The sequence below is a fragment of the Uranotaenia lowii genome, chromosome 3 (assembly GCF_029784155.1).
Source record: "Uranotaenia lowii strain MFRU-FL chromosome 3, ASM2978415v1, whole genome shotgun sequence".
Lineage (NCBI taxonomy): Eukaryota > Metazoa > Arthropoda > Insecta > Diptera > Culicidae > Uranotaenia > Uranotaenia lowii.
The window spans coordinates 328,947,047-328,971,066 of record NC_073693.1 but is presented as its reverse complement, the minus strand read 5'-3'; the positions used below and the strand labels follow the sequence as shown (position 1 = coordinate 328,971,066).

Here is a 24,020-nt window from a genome sequence, read left to right as displayed (position 1 = left end):
ACATAAAGTTCTGTTAAAATTTCAAAACCTTCATTTTGTGTAAACTTGTGTTACCTCGAACCAAGTTACGGAGAAAATGCAAAAATATATGCTAAAATACATTTAGTCAGCTAGTTTTGAACTAAAAATGAACATTCATCAGAGTTCTTAGACTTGCTGTTTATTGCAAGCTTCTATTTAAAGAAAAATACGTTACGAAGTTGAAAATATCCACCTCAAATACCGATTTTCATACCGATTTTTATGATTTACATACCGATAAAAGATTTTTTTGGCTTTCAAAATACCGATAGAAATGTGGCATCACTGATGGTATCCCAACAGTCCTCGAGAGGGGCTTCGTCAAGCTCGTCCTCTGCCGGCAGCACTGCTTCGACCGATTGCGCGTAGTCTACCGCGACCTTAGGTTGCTTCAGTCGCGCGATATTTAACCGAGGCGGGCGCCGGTTTCGCGTGTTGTTCACTACGGATAGTTTTGGGCGCATCTTCACCATCAGCAGATAATGGTCTGACTCGATGTTGGCGCCTCGACAGGATCTGACGGCGATGATGTCCGAGTGATCAGTGATACGTTATAAGGCGTTTCGCTATACGGCCATGTTTAATGGAACATATCTCAGTCATATATCGAAGTGTATGAATGTAGTAAACATACAGTATTTGGCCAATCTTAAATCTTATAAAAAGTTGTACTCGACAAGATTATTTCGTCAACTGGGAGTTGTTTTCATCTATTTAAAAAGTGTGCGTCTTCGCTAAGTTCCAGGTTTTGAAACTCACTACCTGAAAACCTGTCAGAATTTCAATTGATACTAATTCAGTTGTTATCATCCTCATACTTTGTACCCCGAACCAAAAACAAATTAATCTCTGAATAATTTAACGTTACCGAGAACAATTTTGTGCGAACTAAATAAATAAAAATAGTGATTTTTCTTATACTCGTAAAGCAGTTGCATTAGGTAGGTACATTTCAGTTCATAACAGTCAATCTTGTCAGAATGGTTCCATATCGCCTATCCCTAACATTCAAAGTTTCTCTCGTGGTTCGAAAACCACACACAGATGAACGGCACAACCATGAAGCCTTTGAAGTGAATATTTGTCGGTACGTTTACTCATATCGTTACCCGAGAAATCTCTCGCGTTCCCGCTCGCTGCGACCGCATGTGCAATTATCCGAAAACACGTGCTTTTCTTGAAGTTGGCGCGCGTAAGCGCTATGCGTTCAAACGCTCGCATGACTCGTCAAAACAGGTTCAAAACTATTGTGATAACTTGTGATTTAAGTTCTTATTTATCTAATTGAGCTGTTGATGATTGTTGACCGAAATTTCATTCAATAATATAACATTTTGAATGTTACGGATATTACCATTAAATAGCGAAGCCATTCAAGAGAATTCTCACTGAAGTTGTGCGCTTGCTCACGGATTTTTTTTCATTTCAAGTGAGTGTCAGTATGGTAAACAAATAGTGTCGACAAGACTGTCAAGCAGTGAATCGCTCGTAAAAAGTGGAGCCGGTTACGAAACGTTCCAAGTGATTTTAAGATGTTCGGTGATTTTTTTTCTTGCGATTGAGCAATGATCCGGTTGATTTTATTGGGAATATTGATCGATGGCTTCCGGTAGTTCAAGTTCTAGAAAAAGTACTATCTTTGACGCCCAAAAGGTATCTCGCGGTTTTAGCCGGCACTTTCAATCAATCAAGAATTCACGGTTCTTTTCTGCTTTTACCATTCAAAACAAACGCTTTTCAAGATGTATTGTTGTGGTGCTCTCGTTAATAGACAACAACAAAAAAAGCAACAATAACAACAAAAAACCTGTTTTTGTTGTTGTTGTTTAATGGTTTGTATTTGCCGCGCGCTGCTACTCGTTGAATTGAAGTGCTTAGACTAGCGTCAATTGTGGTAGTTTACACTTAGCAATAATGTCGCTATCAGCAAAAATCTGTTTGCCAATTTATAAGCTTGGGTTGTGGAGAAGTTTAAAAGTAATGTGCCATGCGGCGTTGGGCTCAAAAGCGTGACTTGGGGCGACTCGTGGGGTAGTAATTGATGTGATTTGTGTGCTTCACGAGTGAACTAATTTCGTTCAATTACCGGGTTCGGACGTTCTACGCGGGGTGTGTGTTATCAGTGTAGATAATAGCGAAGATGATTGGTTGAAAACAACACAAGTTTTCAGTGAAAGTGTATCAGTTAAATGCCGGTTGCAGACTGTAATTATAGGTTTTTAAATCTGAAATTAATCTGCTAAATGTTAAGTTTCCAAATTAAGATAATTTGAACTGAAACGTAAATTTTAGATTTTAAACGTTGATTGTAGGTATATGGAAAACTATTGTGTTCAGACGGTTTTTTCATCAACTTTTCTTTCACTTCCTAAAACAAATAAACCATTATTATTATTATTGTTAACGCTATTTTTTCATAAATTTGGTGGTTTAGGACTTTTTTTATGTTTAGAATGTTTTTATCATATTTTTTGTTTTTGTCATTTCATCTTTCTTTACATTTTTTTTTTCGTCATTTCTAGTCTACGTTTTTTATGTTTTTTGTCATATTTGAGTACCTTATAATTTTATTTTTGTTTTGTTATTGTTGTTATATTTTATCAACATTGAAGGCCGAAATGATGTTTGTCAAAATTATATACGTTCTGCAAAAGCGGAAAATATTAGGTATTATTATTTAAAAAACCCAAATCCCAAAATCGAACGGAATTTATGCTTTGTGTAATAATTTGTAGTTTATGGAAGAATCGATCAATAAACTACTTATCAAGTGGCAATAGATGAACAAGAAAACTTTAACATCAAATTTCATAAAATGGCCATATATATTTTGCCAAAAAAACCCAACTATACGAATTTAGGCTCAATCAAACTGGATCTCAAAATGCCTCAGAAAGCAGACCCCAGTAGACTTATGGCAAATTTATACCTTATTTTGCTATCATGACTTGAAGCTAAAATTACATTTTGGCATTTTACCACTTTTATTTGGGCAAAAAGATACCAATTTTGGGTATCTTTCTGCCCTTATAAAGGTGGTACAATGACAATATTTGGGTTTCAATTTCCATATACGGATACCTCATTCATGCCAACTGCAGGTTTTACTGTAGCCTTTATGATACCTCGTTCAACCAACATTTCAAAATGAAATTTGAAAGCACGATGATGCCACTTTTTTGTATGGAATGAAGAATATCGTTATGCTTTCAAAATTTCTTGAAAAAAGGCTGGCTTAGCGGGAGAGAGTTCAGTGAAACCAAAATTTAGCAAAACTGTGCTACCGTAAAACGGGGCAACTTTAATCACCGGGGTAAATTTGACCAACAATAAATTTTTGCACATCATTATCAATATCTTAGTCTATTGTTTGAATTTTTGAAAACTGTTTTCTATATTTGAATGCCAAATTATAGAGTATCAAAAAGGCAAAATTAGGTTTTTATTTGACATTTTTTTTCTGTGAGTAAAAATGTAATTCCAAAATCCTAAAATGCCTATGTTTTCTAAGGCTCGCAAACAATCAGCTCTCCTGATGATATCAAAAAGCATTTAGAAGCAAACGGGTTGTTGAAAGTGAAAAAACTACTTTTTTCTTAGTATGTGTACAGTTTTAGTGATATTTTCATAGTCATTTAGTGATAAATTTTCCATATTTAAAAATCAAGGACATTTTCAAAGAGTAAGCCCATATTGGACAAATGGATTGGAACCCTATCAAATGGTTTACTTTGAATAAAAATGAAAATGGAAATAGTGGGAGAGCCTACTGGAATATGTGAAGGCAAATTTCATTTGTATTTTGAAGCTCAAACTATATAGCAATTCATTTAATTTTTTCCCCTAAATGTATGCAGCATCATTGTTCTTTTTTCAATTATAAATGTTTTCGGAAGACAACCTTCAAAAGCAAGGTAAAATTTATAGACTAGCATTTGTAAATATTATGAAGGTGTTTTGTATCCATAAAGATCAAGAAAATTCGTAAATACTGTCGAAAATCGTGACTGATCAATGTTATCCCAAAGCATCAGATACAAAACTGGGACGAAATCGATTTTTAAATCAAATTTAAAGTAGTCTAATAAAATTCTGCAACCATGTTTTACGTTCATTGGAGTCCAGTACTGGTCTTAAAAATATGAAACATGCCACATTCCCCTTGACAGAAAAAAAATCAAAAAGTGTTGAAAAAAAAACTATTAATATCACCCCGAATAACGATACCCGCATATACGAAATGGGATCCAAATTTGGGTATTTAACCCCTTACATTCTGGTAAAATGGCACCAAACTTAGCTCCTAAGGCATGATTGCTAAATTTGGCATAACTTGCTTTCAGTTTGATTGACAATCAAACGCCTTAATAACCCTGATTTTTTGTCGCAGAAAAAAAAGTTACTGAATCATACTACCATTTCGATCACATTTTTTTCTGATCTATAAAGTGAATGAAAACTTTATAATGCATGATTTAGCTATTGTTGGAAAATCAACATCTTATCATTTTGATTTTAATGCTTTACTTTGGAATTAGTTTGTCATCATATTTCAGCGATTATGATATTTTAATAGAATCTTATTTTGGCATCGGGACAATTATAACACCAAATATTGCTATCATTTTGGTATTGACAGCTGTAAAGCATGATCGGGTAAATTTTCTTTTAAAATATACTCTAGCAATCAGCTAAAGAGATGTGGGTAAAGATCATTGTGGACATCTTTTTCTGCCATACGACTTCAAATGTAAAAGTGAGATCTGATGCTATATTGCGAACAATTAATCTACTTTCTGGGACCTAACAAATTCTCAGAACTCCGGTGGATTTCTATTAAATGTTTAAGAATTGACTTGTTAATTAAATCTCAAAACGCTTCAAACTACATGTTGTTAATAATTTGAATGATTATACGGCAACTTAAATTCATTTTTTAAGTAGGATGACCCTGAAACATAATTATAAAATTAATGTGCCGCAGTCCGTGGCGTAGAGGATAGCCTTCAAGTCTTCTAAACCCTTTGGACATGAGATCGAATCCTGATCACGGCAAACATACTCAGTACTCTGTGAGTTGGTGGTTTTTGCATTTGTAAGATGCTAGCCATATATAAAAGAAATCTCTTCGAGGAATCTTCATGTTTCATTGAGATACTGTATGTGTTTGTGTCCGTTTTTCAAAATTAAAAGCAAAAATCAAAAAGAAAAAAAAAGACAAATTAGTTTCCTTTCGTTTTGGTTATTTCACATGAATACTTTTCGTTGCCAAAATCGATCCGTGCCTAAATCGATTGTTTTTTTTATTTTGTTCCAAAAAAAAACGCAAATATTGCAATTTTTCGTCAACTTTTTGACAAATTTAGATTTTTGTTGCTTTAATTTTTATCTTGTTTATAATGTTAGTTTTTATCATTGTTTTTCTAACCTTTGTCATTTTTAACCAATTGGAATAATATTAGAAAATATTATTTCAGAAAACCGATCTATTTGAGCACATGAGTCAAAATCGAACCGTATTGACATCGCAAAAGTAACACAAATTACAATATTTACAAATTGTAACTTTTGGCATAGAATACAAAAATTAAAAAAAAAATAATAATACTATCAACAGAAAAAAACTAACAAAATCCACAAAACATATGAAAAAGAAATTTAATAAACTGCCAAAAAAGTAACAATTTCAAAAATTATGAAAAAATTAAAAAAAAAATTTACAAAAAAAAACTTTAAAAAAATATGAACAAATTTAAAAAATAAAATAAAAAAAAGGATGAAATTACGAAAATGACAAAAAAAAAACGAAAACTAAAAATCTTTCAACATCTACAAAAATACTGAAATATAGATTATTAAAAAAATAACAAAAGATTTTTTTTTAAAAAAGGTTACAGAAATGATGAGTTAAATTTCAAAAACTGCAAAAGTGTCCTATAAATCAGAAAAAAATACAAAAAAATTGCAAATATGACAAAAAAATGCGCAAGTTAAAAAAAGACGAAAGTTGCCATTTTCAAATAATCAATCCTGTAATTTTTTGGTTTAGATTATTTTCAATATTTTTTGACATTTATTTTTATTTTTAACTTTTTTTTTGTTTTTGTAATTTTTTAAAATTTTAATCCTTTTTCCTGTTTTCTAGTGTTATAAAATAATGCAAAAAATGCAATGTGATGAAGGGCAAATGAACACCTTAAGATGGGATGATCGGCCATCTTAAGTCGCTTAAATCAACTTTAAAATCTTATTACTGCAATATAGCTGAGACTACCTATGCTGGTAGACTGAATAGATTTGTGGTCATTTTCGAATTTCTCAAACCCTGAAGCCTAAATAGCTTCGTTGTTGCTAAAAACTCAACCAACATTTTTTTTCGCAGAATTTGTAAGTAACGTTTGCATGGAAAATTTTAACTTTTAAGGTTAATAGCTTCGTTGTTGTTAAAAACTCAACCAACATTTTTTTTGCAGAATTTGTAAGTAACGTTTACATGGAAAATTTTAACTTTTAAAGTTTGTGTAGGGATAAAAAGAAGGATATGCAGAAAACAAATGAAATTTAATTAAAAATAAAATAAAATAATATAATATTGGCAACACTAGGAAACAAACAAAGCAAAGTCAGTTATTGATTGAGAGCGACAGACGTGTCAAGTGAATCCTGAATTGAGATTCGTAAAATCACGAGAATGGCGTGGTTGGTAGTATTAGCACAAATAGCGATATTTAAGGCTGCTGCTGCTGATTGTTTTGATTTGGCCTTCCAGTGGAATAGGACGGAATTGGCATTAGTAGCGCACATATATAAGGCTGCTGCTGCTGATTATTTTGATCTGGCCTTCCGGTGGAATAAGACGGATTGGCGTTAAAAGCGCAGATAATTAAGGCTGCTGCTGCTGCTGCTGTTTGTTTTGATTTGGCCTTCCGGTGGAATAAGACGGAATTGGCGTTAGAAGCGCAGATAATTAAAGCTGCTGCTGCTGATTGTTTCGGTTTGGCCTTCCGGTGTAATAAGACAGATTGGCTTTAGAAACACAGATATTTAAAGCTGCTGCTGCTGTTCGTTTTGATTTGGTTTTTCGGTGGAATAAGACGGAATCGGCTATATAAGCGCAGATATTTAAGGCTGCTGCTGATTGTTTTGATTTCTCCTTCCGGTGGAATAAGACGGATTGGCTTTCGTAGCGCAGATATTTAAAGCTGCCGCTGCTGATTGCTTTGATTTGGCCTTGTGTTTGTTTGTTTTGATTTGGCTTTCTGGTGGAAAAAGGCGGAATTGATTTGGAAGTGCTGATTGGAATATTGAATAAAACTTAAGTATATTTGGTAAAAAAAATTTTGTTCTAAAGGAAAAAAAACAAAAGTCGACGCGTAAAAATGTAGGGATGACATGAAGGATATGCAGAAAATAAATGAAATTTAATTAAAAATAAAATAAAATGATATTTGTATTCGGCAACACTGAAGATAAATAATATAATATAAATTTCTATGGCAACGTTTGCTATTTTGGCAACACTAGGAAACAAACAAAACAAAGTCAGTCATTGATCTATTCTTGAGAGCGACAGACGTGTCAAGTGAATCTCTGAATTGAGATTCGTAAAATCACGCCAGTTTGTATGGGAAAATTTATCATTTTTTCCGCAAAACGAACAAACGATGTTTCTTTTAACTCCGGAATTGGTTCATCTTATCGTTTTTGTGCCGCCGTGGCTTTTAAATTATCTGAAGGGAACTTTGTCGCTGAACAAATTTGTTGCATATCGTAACTAAGCATTTCTTCAGATAATCGAGTTAAAACTTGTCGGAAGAAGAAGTTCTTTGGCATTGAAGCAGTTCACAAAGCTGCCTGGTTCAAACGAAACATTGCGCAGTGGAAAATTTGGAATCAAAATCCTATAAAATTTTATATAATTTGGATATGACTTAAATTCGACTCAGTCTAATATGTCGACGAAGAGTGTAGGAGGGTGATGGACGAAGAGCGACAGCGGAAGAGGCAGCGAGTCCGACTTTTCCAGGAGAAAAAGCGCCGCCTGGAGGAGGAGGAGCTCGAGGAGCTGGAGCAGCTGCATCGTTCCCAAGAAACACGAAAGTTCTATCAGAAACTCAACGCATCCCGCAAAGGCTTCGTGCCGCAAGCCGAAATGTGCCGGGATAAGGACGGGGGTATCCTGACGGACAATCGTGAGGTGATCAAAAGGTGGAAGCAGCACTTCGATGAACACCTGAACGGCGCACATGCAGGAGATCAAGACGGTGGGGGAAGGTACATCGCCGGCGTAGCCAACGACGAAGAGGAGCCACTCCCAACGATGAGTGAAGTTAAGGAAGCCATTCGCCAGCTGAATAGAAACAAGTCGGCTGGGAAGGATGGCATCGCAGCTGAACTCATCAAAATGGGCCCGGAGAGGTTGGCCGATTGCCTACATCGGTTGATAATCCGGATCTGGGACATAGAACAGCTACCGGAGGGGTGGAAGGAGGGGGTAATATGCCCCATCTACAAGAAGGGCGACAAATTGGACTGTGAGAACTACCGAGCGATCACTGTCCTCAATGCCGCCTACAAAGTGTTGTCCCGAATCCTACTCCGCCGCCTAACGCCACAAGCAAACAGATTCGTGGGAAGTCATCAGGCCGGCTTCATGGAGGGACGGTCTACGACGGACCAGATATTCACATTACGGCAAATCCTCCAAAAATGCCGGGAACACCAAGTCCCTACGCATCATCTATTCATCGACTTCAAAGCCGCATACGACACGATCGACCGTAACGAGCTATGGAAAATCATGGACGAGAACGGCTTTTCCGGGAAGCTGATCAGACTGATCAATGCGACGATGGATGGAACGCAGTGCTGTGTGCGGATTTCGGGTGAATTGTCGAGTTCATTCGAATCGCGCAGGGGGCTTCGACAAGGTGATGGTCTATCCTGCATGATGTTCAACGTGGCGCTAGAAGGTGTTATTCGACGAGCAGTGGGCGAAATGCGGGGCACGATTTTCAACAGATCCAGTCAACTTATCTGCTTTGCCGATGACATTGATATAGTCGGCAGATCATCTGCGGCGGTGGAGGAGATCTATCGCAAACTGAAACGCGAAGCAGGAAGGATTGGGTTGATGACTAATACGTCCAAGACGAAGTACATGCTGGCCTGCGGATCCGAGACCGACCGAACCCGCTTGTCCAGTAATAACAAGGTCACGATCGACGGCGACGAGCTGGAGATAGTCGAAGACTTTGTCTATCTCGGCTCACTGGTGACCGCAGACAATGACACCAGCCGTGAGATCCGGAGGCGAATTATCAGCGGAAGTCGTGCCTACTATGGACTCCACAAGCAACTGCGGTCGAGAAGACTACGGGCACGAGACATGGATATTGCTCGAGGAGGACCTGCGTACACTCGGAGTATTCGAGCGACGAGTGTTAAGAACCATCTTTGGCGGCGTACAGGAGAACGGAATGTGGAGGCGAAGGATGAACCACGAGCTCGCGCGACTCTACGGCGAACTCAGTATCCAGAAGGTGGTTAAGGCTGGCCGGATACGCTGGGCGGGACATGTTGCGAGAATGCCGGACGACTGTCCTGCAAAACAGGTGTTCGCTACAAATCCGGTAGGAACAAGACGAGCAGGGGCGCAACGAGCTAGGTGGTTAGACCAAGTGGAGCGTGATCTGGCGAACGTGGGGTGCCCGAGAAATTGGAGAACGGATGCCATGGACCGAGTGAATTTTAGGAATTATGTTCGTCAAGTTATGTCGTGAGACGGAATACTATGTAAATAAAAAATAATCTAATATGGCAATCCATATGCATTCTGTCAGTATCATTGAAGCCTTCAGGTCATCATCATCAATTTTTAATTAATTTTAATATGTTCATTGACACGTGCGGCGAGATGAAATGCTAGGTAGATGAATTTGTAAAGGAATGAATGAGCTTCGTAGGATAAAGTTTTAGATAGGTGTTGAAAACTGTAAGTCTAGGGCATTTTTGTATTGGAAGGCATAAACGTGTGGTGGAACGCCTTTGCCGTAAAAGATTACAAATATGACAAAAATACATGTGTTACAAAAAGACGAATGGCCGCACGTGTCAATGAACATATGAAAATCAATAAATTTATCGGTGATTAAAACTTATCATCAATCAATTTTTAATTAAACATGTCGACATATGGCAAAATTGTTCTTCATAAAAAATCCCTTACTCGTCTTCTTTAAGTTGACTGTCAAACAAAAGTCTCACTTTTCTACGAGTTGAATAATTGGTACTACCTATTAGAATGCTAGTGCGACAGGGTGGACCAAAAATAAGGGTTTGCTCCTCAATCTAAACCGTAGGGGCCGAACTCGTTTCACCTGGTTAACTCTAAAGGGTCGCTCAATTTATTCTAGCTGAAATGCAAATTCATCTAAATTAGGTTAAGAGAAGAGGATGAAAATTGTATATAACTTTTATAACTACAAATAGCTTTACTAGCGATCTGTGGGATAGGTCAAATTTACTCTCGGCAATGGCCACGAACCTTGCTTTAACGGGTCACCTCCCCTTTTATCAGCAATCTCAAGTGTACGGCTTAACTAATGGACAAACCAAACGAAACGTTCCTCTAACTTATTCCAGCCAACACCCTCAACTGCGCAGTAATTGAGCACTCTCTGCCGTCGACAAAGTGAAACCAGTAAAAGGAATCTGATCATTCATCATAATACTCCGAATGCCTCGCCGAGTTGCTTATCATCACCACCGGCACAACCACAAATCTCAACAGCATCATCAACAGCAGCCGTCTGTCAAATCTTGCCGGAGAATTGCATCGCTACTATCTATCACCACCAGTATCATCATCAGTTGATAATATTTATTACTATATAGCAGAGCCTTTCCTTCGAAGTTCCCTTCGTCTGCTGGAGCTTGTCTGAGTTGCTTAGTCTCGACTCACTTAGCTCCCGGAGAACATGTGATTGGTGGTCAGAGTCATGAACGATAGAACCAGAACTAGCAGCAACAGCACCAGCAGTAGCGATGAAGTGGCGGTAAGTGGCTTATAATCTAAAGTAAATCTTAGAGTGATTGTAATCGACTAATCCAGCTTGTTGTCCTAGGTTCCGGCTCAGGAGGAAAGATGGTATCAAAAAATTACCGTGGAACCGACCATGTTCCTGTACATGATGGCTTTCATGCTGACGTCGGTGGTTGAGCAGGTGTTCTTCCTGTACAAGGCCTGTACCGTCAATCATGGCTATTCGCACGATATTTGCATCAATATCGAGAACTACCAGGACATCAAAAAGGAGGTCCAGATAACGACCTCGACCTTTCACATGTGGAACAGCATAGCCATGTACATTGTGCCGATAGTGTTGGCGCTATTCCTTGGGGCATGGTCAGATCGTCGGGGGCGTAAGCTTCCGTTGATCCTGGGACTGATTGGGAAATTGATATACTCAACTATGGTCGTAGTGAACACTCGGATGACCAATTGGCCGGTGGAGTACATCATCTATACGGCCACCATTCCGAGTGTCCTCACCGGGGCTGATATCGCGATTTTCGCGTCCTGTTTCGCCTACATATCGGATGTAACCACAGTGGCCGATCGAACCATGCGGATCACCATCCTGGATGCGACCTACCTCAGCACCATGCCCATTGGGGTGGCCGTCGGGGGTCTCATCTACAATCAAACTGCCAAATCGTTCACCATAATGTTTGCCATCAATGCCTCGCTTCTTCTAACCTCGATCATCTACTCCATAATTCGGTTGAAGACCCGCACCACCGATAGGCAGGTTTCGATCCGGGAGCTACCCTGGTACCGGATGCCCGGAGATTTCTTCGATCGGAACCACGTGGCCCACTCGTTGAGGACTTTTTTCAAGAAGCGCACCCTCAATCGAAGGGTGTACCTTTACGTGCTGATGATCGCCATGTCCTTCTACACATTCCAACGGGACGAAAAAGCCAAAATGTACTTGTATACCCAGCTGAAGTTCGATTGGGACGCGAACAAGTATAGCTACTTCAAGACGTACCAATCGGCGGCTTACGTGGTGATGATGTTTCTGGGGGTGCCGTTTTTCACCAAAGTTCTGGGCATGCGGGACACGGTGAGTACCCAATTTAGATGAAAAAGTTAATTGATGATGTCCAATTGACAAAATAAAAATAGACCTACCACAAGAGTGACTGCAATTTCAACGGTCAAGTATCTTATCCAAACTGTGTGTTGCTAGCTCGTCGAAGTGTCATTTTGCGTAGGCAGAGATAAACAGTGCTATTGAGGGGCCTAATTAAGCTGCATTATCTCTTCAAATTGCTCCGAAATTATTATTACTTTTATTGCTTTCATCATGTCCTTCCAAACATTATTGTTGCAAGAGTTGACTGACTTGAATTTTTTTTAAAGAAATCATTATTAAAATGGACAGTTTGATGATTGAAAATCATTCCAGCTCAACTCGGATATTGAGTTTCAAACAGCCGCCGAATTTGAAGGCCGTCGACCGAGGCTTAGAGGATAGCTTCCAAGTCTTCTAAGCCAGCAGTCATGAGATTGAATCTTGATCACATCATACTTTGTAACAGGGATTTCAATTTTCAGTTGGTTGACCTGGTCCTTTTGCTTCTTATAAAAATTTTCAAGTTTCTTACAGTCTCAACTAAGGCTATGATCATTTAGTATCCGGGCACTTTATTTCGGTGATAGCTACGTTAATAGAGCTCGGATATGCAAAACTTTAATAGCGTTGTGTTGGTTATGAAAAGAACTATCTTGCCTATTTTTGATAGCTTTTAAGTTAACGTGTGTTTGAGATATTTACAATGCAAAAAGACATGGTAAAAATCATTTTGCACAAATTTGCTCCTTTTACGCATTTTCCGCCTCGAAAATTCTTTATTGTTGGCCTGGAAGCTCATGAACTGTTGGTTTTTTTCTGAATTTTTTTTTTGAACCAAATGGTTAAGAAGTATAAGGAGCCACTCTAGGATCCACACGAAGTTCAAACCAACCATCGGAGTGCAACCCTTGATCTTAAATATGGTAAAAAGTCTATGGTTATTGGGGATAACTGAATGCAGACTCCTTAAATAATGAAAAAAATCCATTTCCGGCAGGCAAAAAGTTTTGACTGACAAGTAGACTCTACTTGTCAGTCAAAACTTTTTGCCTGCCGGAAATGGATTTTTTGCATTATTTAAGGAGTCTGCATTAGTAAATAACTAATAATGATCAGTTCCAAAGATCGCAATCTGTGCATCCGGTTTTTACACAATATAACAGATGTGAACACATGGACACCAAAATTTATGTTAAAACCGGATTTAAGAAATCAAATTCTTCGAGATGCCTACTCATGAAAACCCAAGTAACAATTTAAGCTTTATTATGGTCAGCAAAATTTCGTTTGGACTATAGCATTAATCTTCATAAAAAGCTAAAGCGCATTTTATAACATCACCTGGACTCTAATAAAGCCAAACCCTACCCTAGAAACGTCATCATGACATATCATTGTTGGTCATCAATGTTGGTCATCAAAGCTTTTAAAAAGCTATTATTAAACATGTTAGGAATTTTTGTTTTTTATCGATTCTGTGAGTTCTCGGAGTTTTATTTTTATTTTTTCCAGCAACCATAATCGCTGATGAATGATGATTGCATTATTGAGATATGATCTGCTAAAATTAATAGCCAAAAATCCAAAATGTTAGCCATATCCAAGATGGCGGCTTTCACTGAACTTTTAAATGCTGTAAATCACTGAAAATCGCATGGAACTCCCACAATATGGGCATTGGGTGAAAGGTTGTTGTCTAAATCGAACGATTTTTTTCCCAACTTTGTTTTTACTTAGTACTAAGTTTTTTATCATGTTTTTGATGCATTTAGCACTTTTCGTGTTTTGGTGATAGTTTTTGTTTTTTGCCATATTTGCTATTTATGTCATTATATTATGTCTATCATGCTATTATGTTTAAATTGTATTGGTCCTATTAGGCACATGTGCCAAAATCGGATGTTGTCAACATCGAATGTTGCCAAAAACGATCGGGGTCTGTATTGTAGTTGTTTTATGCGATTTTCAGCCACTTACAGCATTTCAGAGTGAACCGAAAAGAGAATATCGATTACTACTCGTTTAGCCCTTTCACCCAATACCAATATGGGGTTTCATACGATTTTAAGTAATTTACAACATTTTTTAGTTCAGCGGAAAGCGCCATCTTGAATTTAGATGGCGTCAAATAACAAAATTCGACTTATACTGGTTCATCACTTTCAACTAATACCCATATTGGAGGGGTTTGAGGCGATTTTCAGTCATTTACACTGTAAATTTTACAGTATTTACAGTAAATTCGACTTCTACTCGTTTCTTACTTTCTCCTAATAACAATATTAAGAATGTTTCATGATATATTCAGTGATTTACAGCTTTGAAAATAACAGCCGTCATCTTGTATTAATGATTGCGTTAAGCATCAAATTTTGTTCCTCCTATTTGAACCTTTTCACTCAATACTCATATTGTAAAATTATTCATTCCACTTCCGCTAATTCGAAGTATTCATATATTTTTATAATTTTTTTAATTCTTACTCAAAATCAACACACATAACTTATCAAAAATGTGTAAAAATGGGAATTCAAATTCAAATATGTGCTATCTAATCTGAGCGTGTCCTGTTTTGACATCTTGATCGAGAACTGTCACTAAGTTTTATGGCGGTTTAATAATCAGGCACTGAGTGCTATTACAGAACATGCAGAAAAAAGCTTGAAGCAAACTTCTAAGTTTGTGTTTTATTATAGTTTAAACATAGCATTCCTAACGCTTTCTAGATAACTAAAAAAGTATGTTTAATGAAAGATTTATGAGCGTTTTCGAAACTATCTGAAAACAGATTGTCGATTCAAGAATTTAAGCATTTTGCATGACAATAATAAAACCGTCATAAAACGAGCTGCACAAAAAAAGCCATAATAAAACCATTATAAAACATCCAAATGCTAGTTAGCTTGATCTGTGTTACTTGGGAAGCTTCCAACCAGATTCCAATTGCTTTTTCCAGGTGAGTTTGTATAAAGTATCCTGATTTTGCAAAGGTTTTGCTTCTGTGGTTAAAAAAAAAAATCAATACATGACTGAAAAAAGTGTGCAAAGATAAAAAAGAGTTTTTATGAAACAGTTAGAGTACTTCTTGAAATTATTGATAAATATTTTTTTTTATATTTTTACATTAAATGTCATATTAACACCTTCATTTCTTCCAAAGAAAGTTTTTCGATCAAATGAATAGTTTTTAAAATACACACGTTTGTAACTGCCCGGATACTAAATGATCATAGCCTTATGTGTAAGCTTAAGGTGCTCGTCATGCTCTTGTTTTCTCTAGATAAAATTTTTTTTTTTAATGCTAAGGGGATTTGAGAGCTGAAATTGCGCGCAGCAAACGGAAACATGACTGTCAGGTTGACATCTTAAGCATTAGACTACCACGCTTCGCAGTTAGGGGCCGTTCAAATAAAATGTAGCGCTTTTTTTTTAACATTTTCGAAACCCCTCCTCTCCGGGCTAGCTTCTGATGATCTTTTAAAGTTCTGTGAGTGAAATTGATAAAAAAAATTGAAAATCTAATTCTTCTACGATCTATGATCGTATTTGAATTTTTATTCCCAACTTGACTCTGACTTTCATTTTTATTCCCAATTCTAATATAATAATTTATATTTAACTTTATTCTAAACTATATATTTTACAACATAGTTAATCTTCCTGATGCTCTACTTTAGATCTCGATAAATGACGTCATCTTCTTGCGGCGTACTAGGGAAATTGCTTTGAAGATAGCTCAATTGAAACCCACAGAGCCAAACTGTGTTTGGTGATTTTTTCAGGTTTTTATTTATTTTATTTTGTTCATCTTATTTTTTTTTTAAATTTATTTACATACTTTGCGTTCGAAAGAAAAATACAAATTTTCGAAAAATCTGCGGAGATTGGAATAACACAACCACTTGAAAGCGTGTTTTCTGGAAATTAGCTATTACGCACTTATAACCCTTTGGCTCCAAGGGTCCAAAAACAAGCTTGTGGATCATATCAATGATGTGTTGTATCGTTATATTTAATATTTTGATTGTATTTACCAACTTTATTGTTGTTCAAATGTTAATAAAAAAAACATTTGTTTAAAATAGAACACCTTTTCTTTGTGTCATTCATAAGAGGCTATCGATGTTATCATGGTGTATATGTCAATGTCAATTGACGCGATATCAATAATAATCATCATCGCATTTGAAGAAGGTTTGAAGTATTTTTACTATAAATGAAATATAGTGACTAAATCGGGTCGAAAAAGGTGACAAAATCGGGGGCAGGGCAGAAAATGCTCACCTTGCCCCGATTAATGGTACTTATACTGCCCCAGTGGGGGTTCTCATTATGCCCTTTCGATGACTGATTTCCAACTTTTGGCAAAAGTTTAAAAATGCATTTTTAAACGTTTTTATCATCTATTTCAAGTTTTAGCCCGTGTCTGAACACGAAACAATGAAGTAACTCACAAATTAAAGCTGTTTGCTTTGGTCAATTTAGCGTCCTTATTGAGGTGCCCATCATGCTCTTATCTCCTCTAAAAACCACCTTTGCTTACCTCAGACTTAGTATCCCATTCTGGTTCCAGCAAGCAATCAATAAAATTTTAGAGAAGGGATACCCATCGGTGCAAATTTGACGTGAATCGTGTCTGGTTTCTCCTTTCACACTCGGAACAACAGGCGCGATTCCGGTGGTACTTGTCGGAACAGATTTATTTTAACACTTACTTAAAATTGTTAAATATCATTACTTCTAATCTGATTCTGTTCACTTTAGGGAATACAAAAAAATTGAATTATAAATCGTTGTTTGGGAGAAAAAAGCTCTTGGTGGGCCGATATATCTCCTGGAGTAAGTTTTGTTGACATCCTGACCGGGGCTGACTCTTATGCGATAATTGTTCACAATACACATAAGTAATAATAAACGATGCGTATGTGAAATTCTTTACGATTCGGTCAGTAGTCAATTACGATTTCGAAACGAAAGTTATTTATGAACAAATAAAATGCGTCTTAAGAAATCTTATGTGATTGATATTATATTTAATTTGACGTCGGTCGTACTAAATACGACTTCATTCAACATATCGTAACTAAGTCGTATTTAGTTTGCTGTTGATATCTTCTACAATTAATATACGATATAGTCTAATGTAAAGTGTACCTATTAACGATTCCGATTTGAGTTGCATTCATGCACGAGTTTGGCGATGATTTATTTCTTTTACACTTTCATGTTGGCTGGGTAATCAGTTGATCTGACCAACCATTTTTTTTTTAATTTTAACACGAGTATCGGTATCTCTTCTCACACGCCTACAAACATTGTAGAACCGATCCATTACTTTCTACAATGAACATTATTTTTATTTACATAGTATTCCGTCTCACGACATAACTTGACGAACATAATTCCTAAAATTCACTCGGTCCATGGCATCCGTTCTCCAATTTCTCGGGCACCTCACGTTCGCCAGATCACGCTCCACTTGGTCTAACCACCTCGCTCGTTGCGCCCCCGCTCGTCTTGTTCCTACCGGATTCGTAGCGAACACCTGTTTTGCAGGACAGTCGTCCGGCATTCTCGCAACATGTCCCGCCCAGCGTATCCGGCCAGCTTTCACCACCTTCTGGATACTGGGTTCGCCATAGAGTCGCGCGAGCTCGTGGTTCATCCTTCGCCTCCACACTCCGTTCTCCTGTACGCCGCCAAAGATGGTTCTTAACACTCGTCGCTCGAATACTCCGAGTGTACGCAGGTCCTCCTCGAGCAATATCCATGTCTCGTGCCCGTAGAGAACAACCGGTCTAATGAGCGTCATATACAGGTTACACTTCGTGCGAGGGCTAAGTCTTCTCGACCGCACTTGCTTGTGGAGTCCATAGTAGGCACGACTTCCGCTGATAATTCGCCACTGGATCTCACGGCTGGTGTCATTGTCTGCGGTCACCAGTGAGCCGAGATAGACAAAGTCTTCGACTAACTCCGTTACTATGGTTGTTATGATGAACATACTAGAAACATCTAATCAACTGTTTACTTAAACTATAACTTTAACACCCCCTCTCAGTTGATGCCTTCTAATCCAATCTTTGATCTTAATTGAATGTAAACCACTGATAAGTGTAAACTTCGGCAGGAAGTGATTTAGTGAGAAGATCAGCTTGTTGTTCTTGAGTGGATACGTAAGCCAGTCCTTCAGTCCTTCGTCCTTCAGCTACGGCGTCTCGAACAAAATGAAACTTTACGTCTATATGCTTCACTCGTTTGGTTTCCTCCTTTTGAGCCATAGCTATTGCGCCCTTATTGTCTTCGAAAATAGGAACAGGGAACAAGTTTGACGTTTCAGATGAATCTGAGAGTAGTCCGCTCAACCAAATAGATTCGCTTACACAGCTGCTCATGGCAACATATTCTGCTTCTGTAGATGACAGCGCAACCGTACCTTGCTTCTTGGATGACCATGCCACAGTGCAGTTGAAAACCTTTAGCAGAAATCCAGAGACGCACTTTCGATCCAATTCGTCATTTGCATAATCAGGTCCACGTATCCGACCAATGGGGGCATATGGGCTTCTCTTTTGTACACCAGTTTGAGATTCTTTGTGCCTTGTAGGTACCTTAAGACACGTTTAGCACACCTCCAGTGCTCAGGTCCTGCTACATCTTGGAACCGTGAAAGATACTCAACGATGAAACAAATATCAGGTCTCGTTCCCAACATGATGTACATCAAGCTTCCAATAAGCTCACGATAAGGATACTCGCACCTCTTCTCCGTTCTCGAAAGCTGTAGTTTCACTTCGGCTGGCGTCTTTGCAGTTTTGCAGTCGTCCATCCCAAAACGCCGAATCGTCTTGTCGATGAGATTCGTCTGGGAAAGCTCCATTGACCCTTTCAATCTTTATTCCCACAAAATGGTGTAGCTCCTTCATGTCGGTCATTTGAAATTCCTCTGCAAACATTCGTTTAACAGTTTCTACCACATTGGAACTTCTAGCCGCAATCAACAGGTCATCCACGTAAACGATAACGTAGACGATTTCTTCTCCTCTCGTTCGGACATCGAGACAGTAGTCGTAACGTGACCGCACAAAACCTTGCTTCTGAATAAATGAGTTAAAACTACTGTTCCAACAACGTGGAGACTGCTTCAGGCCATAAAGGGAACGGGATAGTTCGCAGACTTCATGGGGCTTTGAGGGAACCCCTTCCGGTACCTCCATATACACCTTTTCTGCAAGCACACCGTTAAGAAACGAGTTCGGACATCCATTTGGTGTATTTTGAAATTTCGCATGTTAGCCACAGCCAGAATCGTCCGTATCGTAGTTAGCCTCGCCACCGGAGCAAATGTTTCTTCAAAGTCGATGTGCTTTCGCTGCATGTACCCTTTCGCCACCAATCTTGCTTTATAGCGAACCGGTCTTCCATCTGCATCGGTCTTCAATCCCATTTGCACGGGACAGGAATCGAGGTAACCGACCTTTTTACGATTTTCCAAGTTTGTTTACGCTCCAACGACCTCAGTTCGTCTCGAACCGCTTCAAGCCATTTATCTTTATCCGGGTTTTTCTGGATGTCAGCATATGACGTGGGAACCTGAGGGAGATTTTCTACAGCAGAAACGGTACCATAAGATGTAATAACATCTCGGAACCAACCTGGTGTCCTGCACTCCCTACCACTGGACCTAGGAGCAACCTCATTCTAAGTGGTACTCTTATTGAGTTGTGGAGGGAGTGCGAATTCTTCTTCAGCCGTTGAATCATCCGAAGTCATCAGATCCGAATCGTCTCCACCTGGTTCCTTCGTCGTTTCGTACAACGGTTCTTCAGGAGCCTCGACAACCTCAGTCCTAGGAGCATCTCCTCTCGATTTAACTGCTACTTCCCCCTCTTGCTCTAGTGACTGGGGAACTACTATCGGAATAGTCAGTTCTTGGAAATTTACCTCGCCCAGCATATCTTTGAAGGGGAATGCGATCTCGTTGAACCTTACACCCCGCGCGACGAATGTCTTTCTGTTTTTATGATCCCATGGGCGGTATCCATTAGGAGCATACCCAAGCATAGTGCATCGGTGTCCAGTTGGGTCTAATTTGCCTCGCTTCTGCTTAGGAATCCATGAATACGCCGGCCGCACAGCCAAAAATTCGTAGTTTCTCAACGTCAGGCTTTTCACCGTGCCACATTTCAGCAGGAACCTTCCCGTTCTTCAAGGCGTCGGTGGGGCTTCTATTGATTACGTAAACCGCATTGAACATTGCCTCGCCCCACAAGTACTTCGGTGCTCCAGATGTAGTCAGCATTGCTCGTATCTTTTCGATTATCGTTCGATTTAATCTTTCGGCTACCCCGTTATGCTGCGGTGTGTATTCAGCCGTGGGCTCCACCATAATACCACGTTGCTCGTAGTACGCCAGTTGATGCTTACTGAAATACTCCCTTCCAAGATCGCACCTTAAGCTCGCAATTCGGACTCCAAACTTTGCCGTCGCCATCGATTCGAAAATCTTGAAATAATCGAACACCTGATCTTTTCGTTTTATTAGATAAACCACAGCTAAATGAGTGTATTCATCCATAAAAGACACAAAATACTGGAACCCATCGTGGGTTGCTGGCGTGATCCTTCCACAGACATCCGTATGGATTCTTCCAAGTGGTCTAGTCGTAGCTGGTCTGGAACCCTTGAATGGCATTCGGCTCGAATTACTTTCTGCGCATTCATCCATCACAAAAGGTTTCGTCGCCTTTCAGATCGCCTATTCCGCTGACCATCGTAGACTGCTGCAGCTTCTTCACATTTCTGTAGCTCAAATGACCCAAACGTTTATGACACAGAACCAGTTTATCGTCACTTCCAACTTGAGGTTGCCAACGCCGTTCCAGTTTTCACTTCCTTCATGTGAACGTAGAATAGGTTCCCTTCCATTATAGCCTCGGCTATGGCTCGGCCATCTTTCCGAATGACAGCACGATCTGGTTGGAATTCGACTTTCACTCCGACTTGAAGCAACGCAGCCAAAGAAAGCAAGTTGAATTGCAAACTTGGCACATATAACACGTTGCTCAGCCTCAATGGAACCTTTCGGGTTGATGTTTCGACCGTTCCTCTGATGACCCTTTCTTTCGTGGCCACCATCCGTCCTGATTCTTTGCGCTTTCAATACCAAGTGGGACCTCCAAATCGACCAGGCTTGAGAAATACTGTTCTTTGCAAGCCATGTGCCTGCTAGCACCGGAATCAAGGATCCAAATCAGTCCTTATCCGTTCGTTCTTCTTTGGATTTTCGGACTGACCAGAGCAATTTCAGGATCGGATTTTACATGGACTGCTCGGGCCTGAGCATTCCTGGAGCGCCTGTCTTTGGAACAATCCGACCACCTGTGGCCGAAAACTTCACATCCAAAACACTTCCCAGCGAACTTCCGTTTCTTCTCCATTGACCTGTTGGCCTTCGTTGCCAGGACCGTTCTTTCAATATTGCTTCCAGATCCTGGTTCACCGTCGCGACCATTCCGCTTCTGCTCTTCTGCCAATAAACGCGCATTCACATTTCCGAGTTGGATCTCACCATCCGGAAGATTCTCAAACGCCGTGGTGACCACATCGTATGACGCCGGGAGCAAAATGAATAACTGGCTCACCTGGTCCAGTTCCGTCAGGGTGGCCCCAGCGTCCTTGAGCTGCCGAACCAACTCGTCGAATTTTCGGAAGTGGTCCTTAAGGGCGGTTCCTTCGTCCATCCGTAGAAGAGCCAGGGATCGTCGAATGTAGGTTTGAGCGGCCAAACCCTTTCTTCGAAAACGTATTGGCCAACGAGGTCCACATCGCTTTGGCCGTCGGTTTATCCCGGACGTATTCCAGGTGGCTATCGGCGATGAATGCCACGAATAAAGCCTTGGCCTTTTCGTCCATCTGCTTGAACGCCATTCTCTCAGCCGCCGCCGCCGTCTCCGCTGGAGGGTTTTCATCGATGGCGTCTCGTACGCCATTGGCCGCAAGCTGGGTCTCGACACGGAACTTCAATGTGTCGTAACCTTCTCCAGCGAACTGTACGATGCCCGCTTTCTTAGTGCTAGTAGCCATCTGAATCGTTCTTCTGCTTCAAGAATTCAACTATTCTTCAAGAACTTACTTTTCTTTTCAGAGCTCACCTGGGCCCATAACCTAAAGAGTTTTGATGTTTTCAGGTTAACGGTTTATTATGAACTAAACTTATATAGTATAATTCGTTCCTATTTATAGGCCAAACACTGTTTACAGTAAGTAACAAGTTACTATGGTTGTTATGATGAACATACTAGAAACATCTAATCAACTGTTTACTAAGACTATAACTTTAACAACATGAGACATGGGACCTGAGATCTGAGACCTGAGACTTGAGACCTGAGACTTGAGACATGAGACATGAGACATGAGACATGAGACATGAGACATGAGACATGCAACATAAGATATTAGACATGAGACATGAAACATGAGACATGAGACATGAGACATGAGACATGAGACATGAGACATGGGACATGAGACATAAGATATTAGACATGAGATATTAGACGGGAGAGGTGAGACATGAGACATGAGATATGAAAAATTAGACATGAGACATGAGACATGAGACATGAGGTATGAGATATGAGACAAGAAACATGACAGAGAAGAAACAAAAATAAAGTTGACATGACATGAGACATGAGACATGAGATATGAAAAAATTAGACATGAGACATGAGACATGAGACATGAGGTATGAGATATGAGACAAGAAACATGACAGAAGAAACAAAAATAAAGTTGATTTCTCAGTACAAAACATTCCATTTTCCCATGCAAGCCTAAAAGTTCGAATTTACTCATGTAAACGTAACTTAAAAATTCTGCAGAAAACATGAATGAGTTTTGAACCAAAACGAAGCTTTCAAGACCCCAGGGTTTGAGAAATTCGAAAATTACCTCAAATCAACTCAGTCTATTACAGCAATAACATTATTTAATTCACAATTTTCCACCAGTTCATCATCATGATCGGAGCGACGGGGCCCACGCAACGGCCCGGTTCTTCTACGCCTTCGCCCAGGTCGATTGGCTGCTGTACGTCGGAGCAACGGTTTCCAGTCTGGGGCCGATTGTAGCCCCCAGTGCTCCGTTCGATGATCTCCAAAATGGTTCCGATAACCGAGCGAGGCATAATCTTCTCGTTCCTGTCCTGTTTCGATAATGCCGTTCCGCTCGTTAGCGGGGGTTGCTGTACACCCAGATATACAACAACTCCATTAACAGCTTCCCGCAGGCTTTCTTCTTCCTCACGATGGGCACCCAGATGGTGGTGTTCCTGCTCACATTGTAAGTTAATTGCTCTGAAATGAATTTCTGATGTGTTTTTTTTTATATAAATGTTATTTTTTCTAGGGGGTATTCACGTTTCCCTTCGGGGGAAATCTTTTGAAGAGGGCACCACCGATCGGGTCGACGGATTGATCGATGGCGAGAAATTACCAGTCAGTGATGGAACTGGTCCCGAAACGGCTGAGAAGGACACGTGATTGCTTGATTAGTTTGTAACATACCTGTGTGAAAACGTTCAAGATTTCAACTCAAAAGACTTAGCAGTGGATAAGTTCGTGATTATGAAAAACAAGTTTCTCCTTGGGGAGGAAATATGAATGTGCTTAATCGTCCGGTTCGATTCATTTGAAATGGATTACAATGTTGAAAAATAATTAAGGCAGGAAACTTCATTCTGGATAAAGATTTTTAAAAGATTTTTAAGACTCGGTCAATTAAAATTTTTATTGAATTTATTGTCTGTAGGTAGAGACAAAAATAATAAAACAAAACTCATACCTTAGC

General features: G+C 39.3%; 1 protein-coding gene across 1 annotated transcript; it reads left to right on the top strand.

Moving 5' to 3' along the window:
* The first annotated feature begins 1,489 nt into the window (after window positions 1-1,489).
* Window positions 1,490-24,018, top strand: LOC129755245 (proton-coupled folate transporter-like). The gene is given in 8 exon segments (XM_055751634.1): window positions 1,490-1,674; window positions 10,666-11,078; window positions 11,148-12,152; window positions 23,183-23,206; window positions 23,209-23,304; window positions 23,306-23,407; window positions 23,410-23,524; window positions 23,580-24,018. Coding segments are annotated over 7 exon segments (1,533 nt in total). The 5' UTR covers window positions 1,490-1,674; window positions 10,666-11,021; the 3' UTR covers window positions 23,714-24,018.
* The last annotated feature ends 2 nt before the right edge of the window (window positions 24,019-24,020 follow it).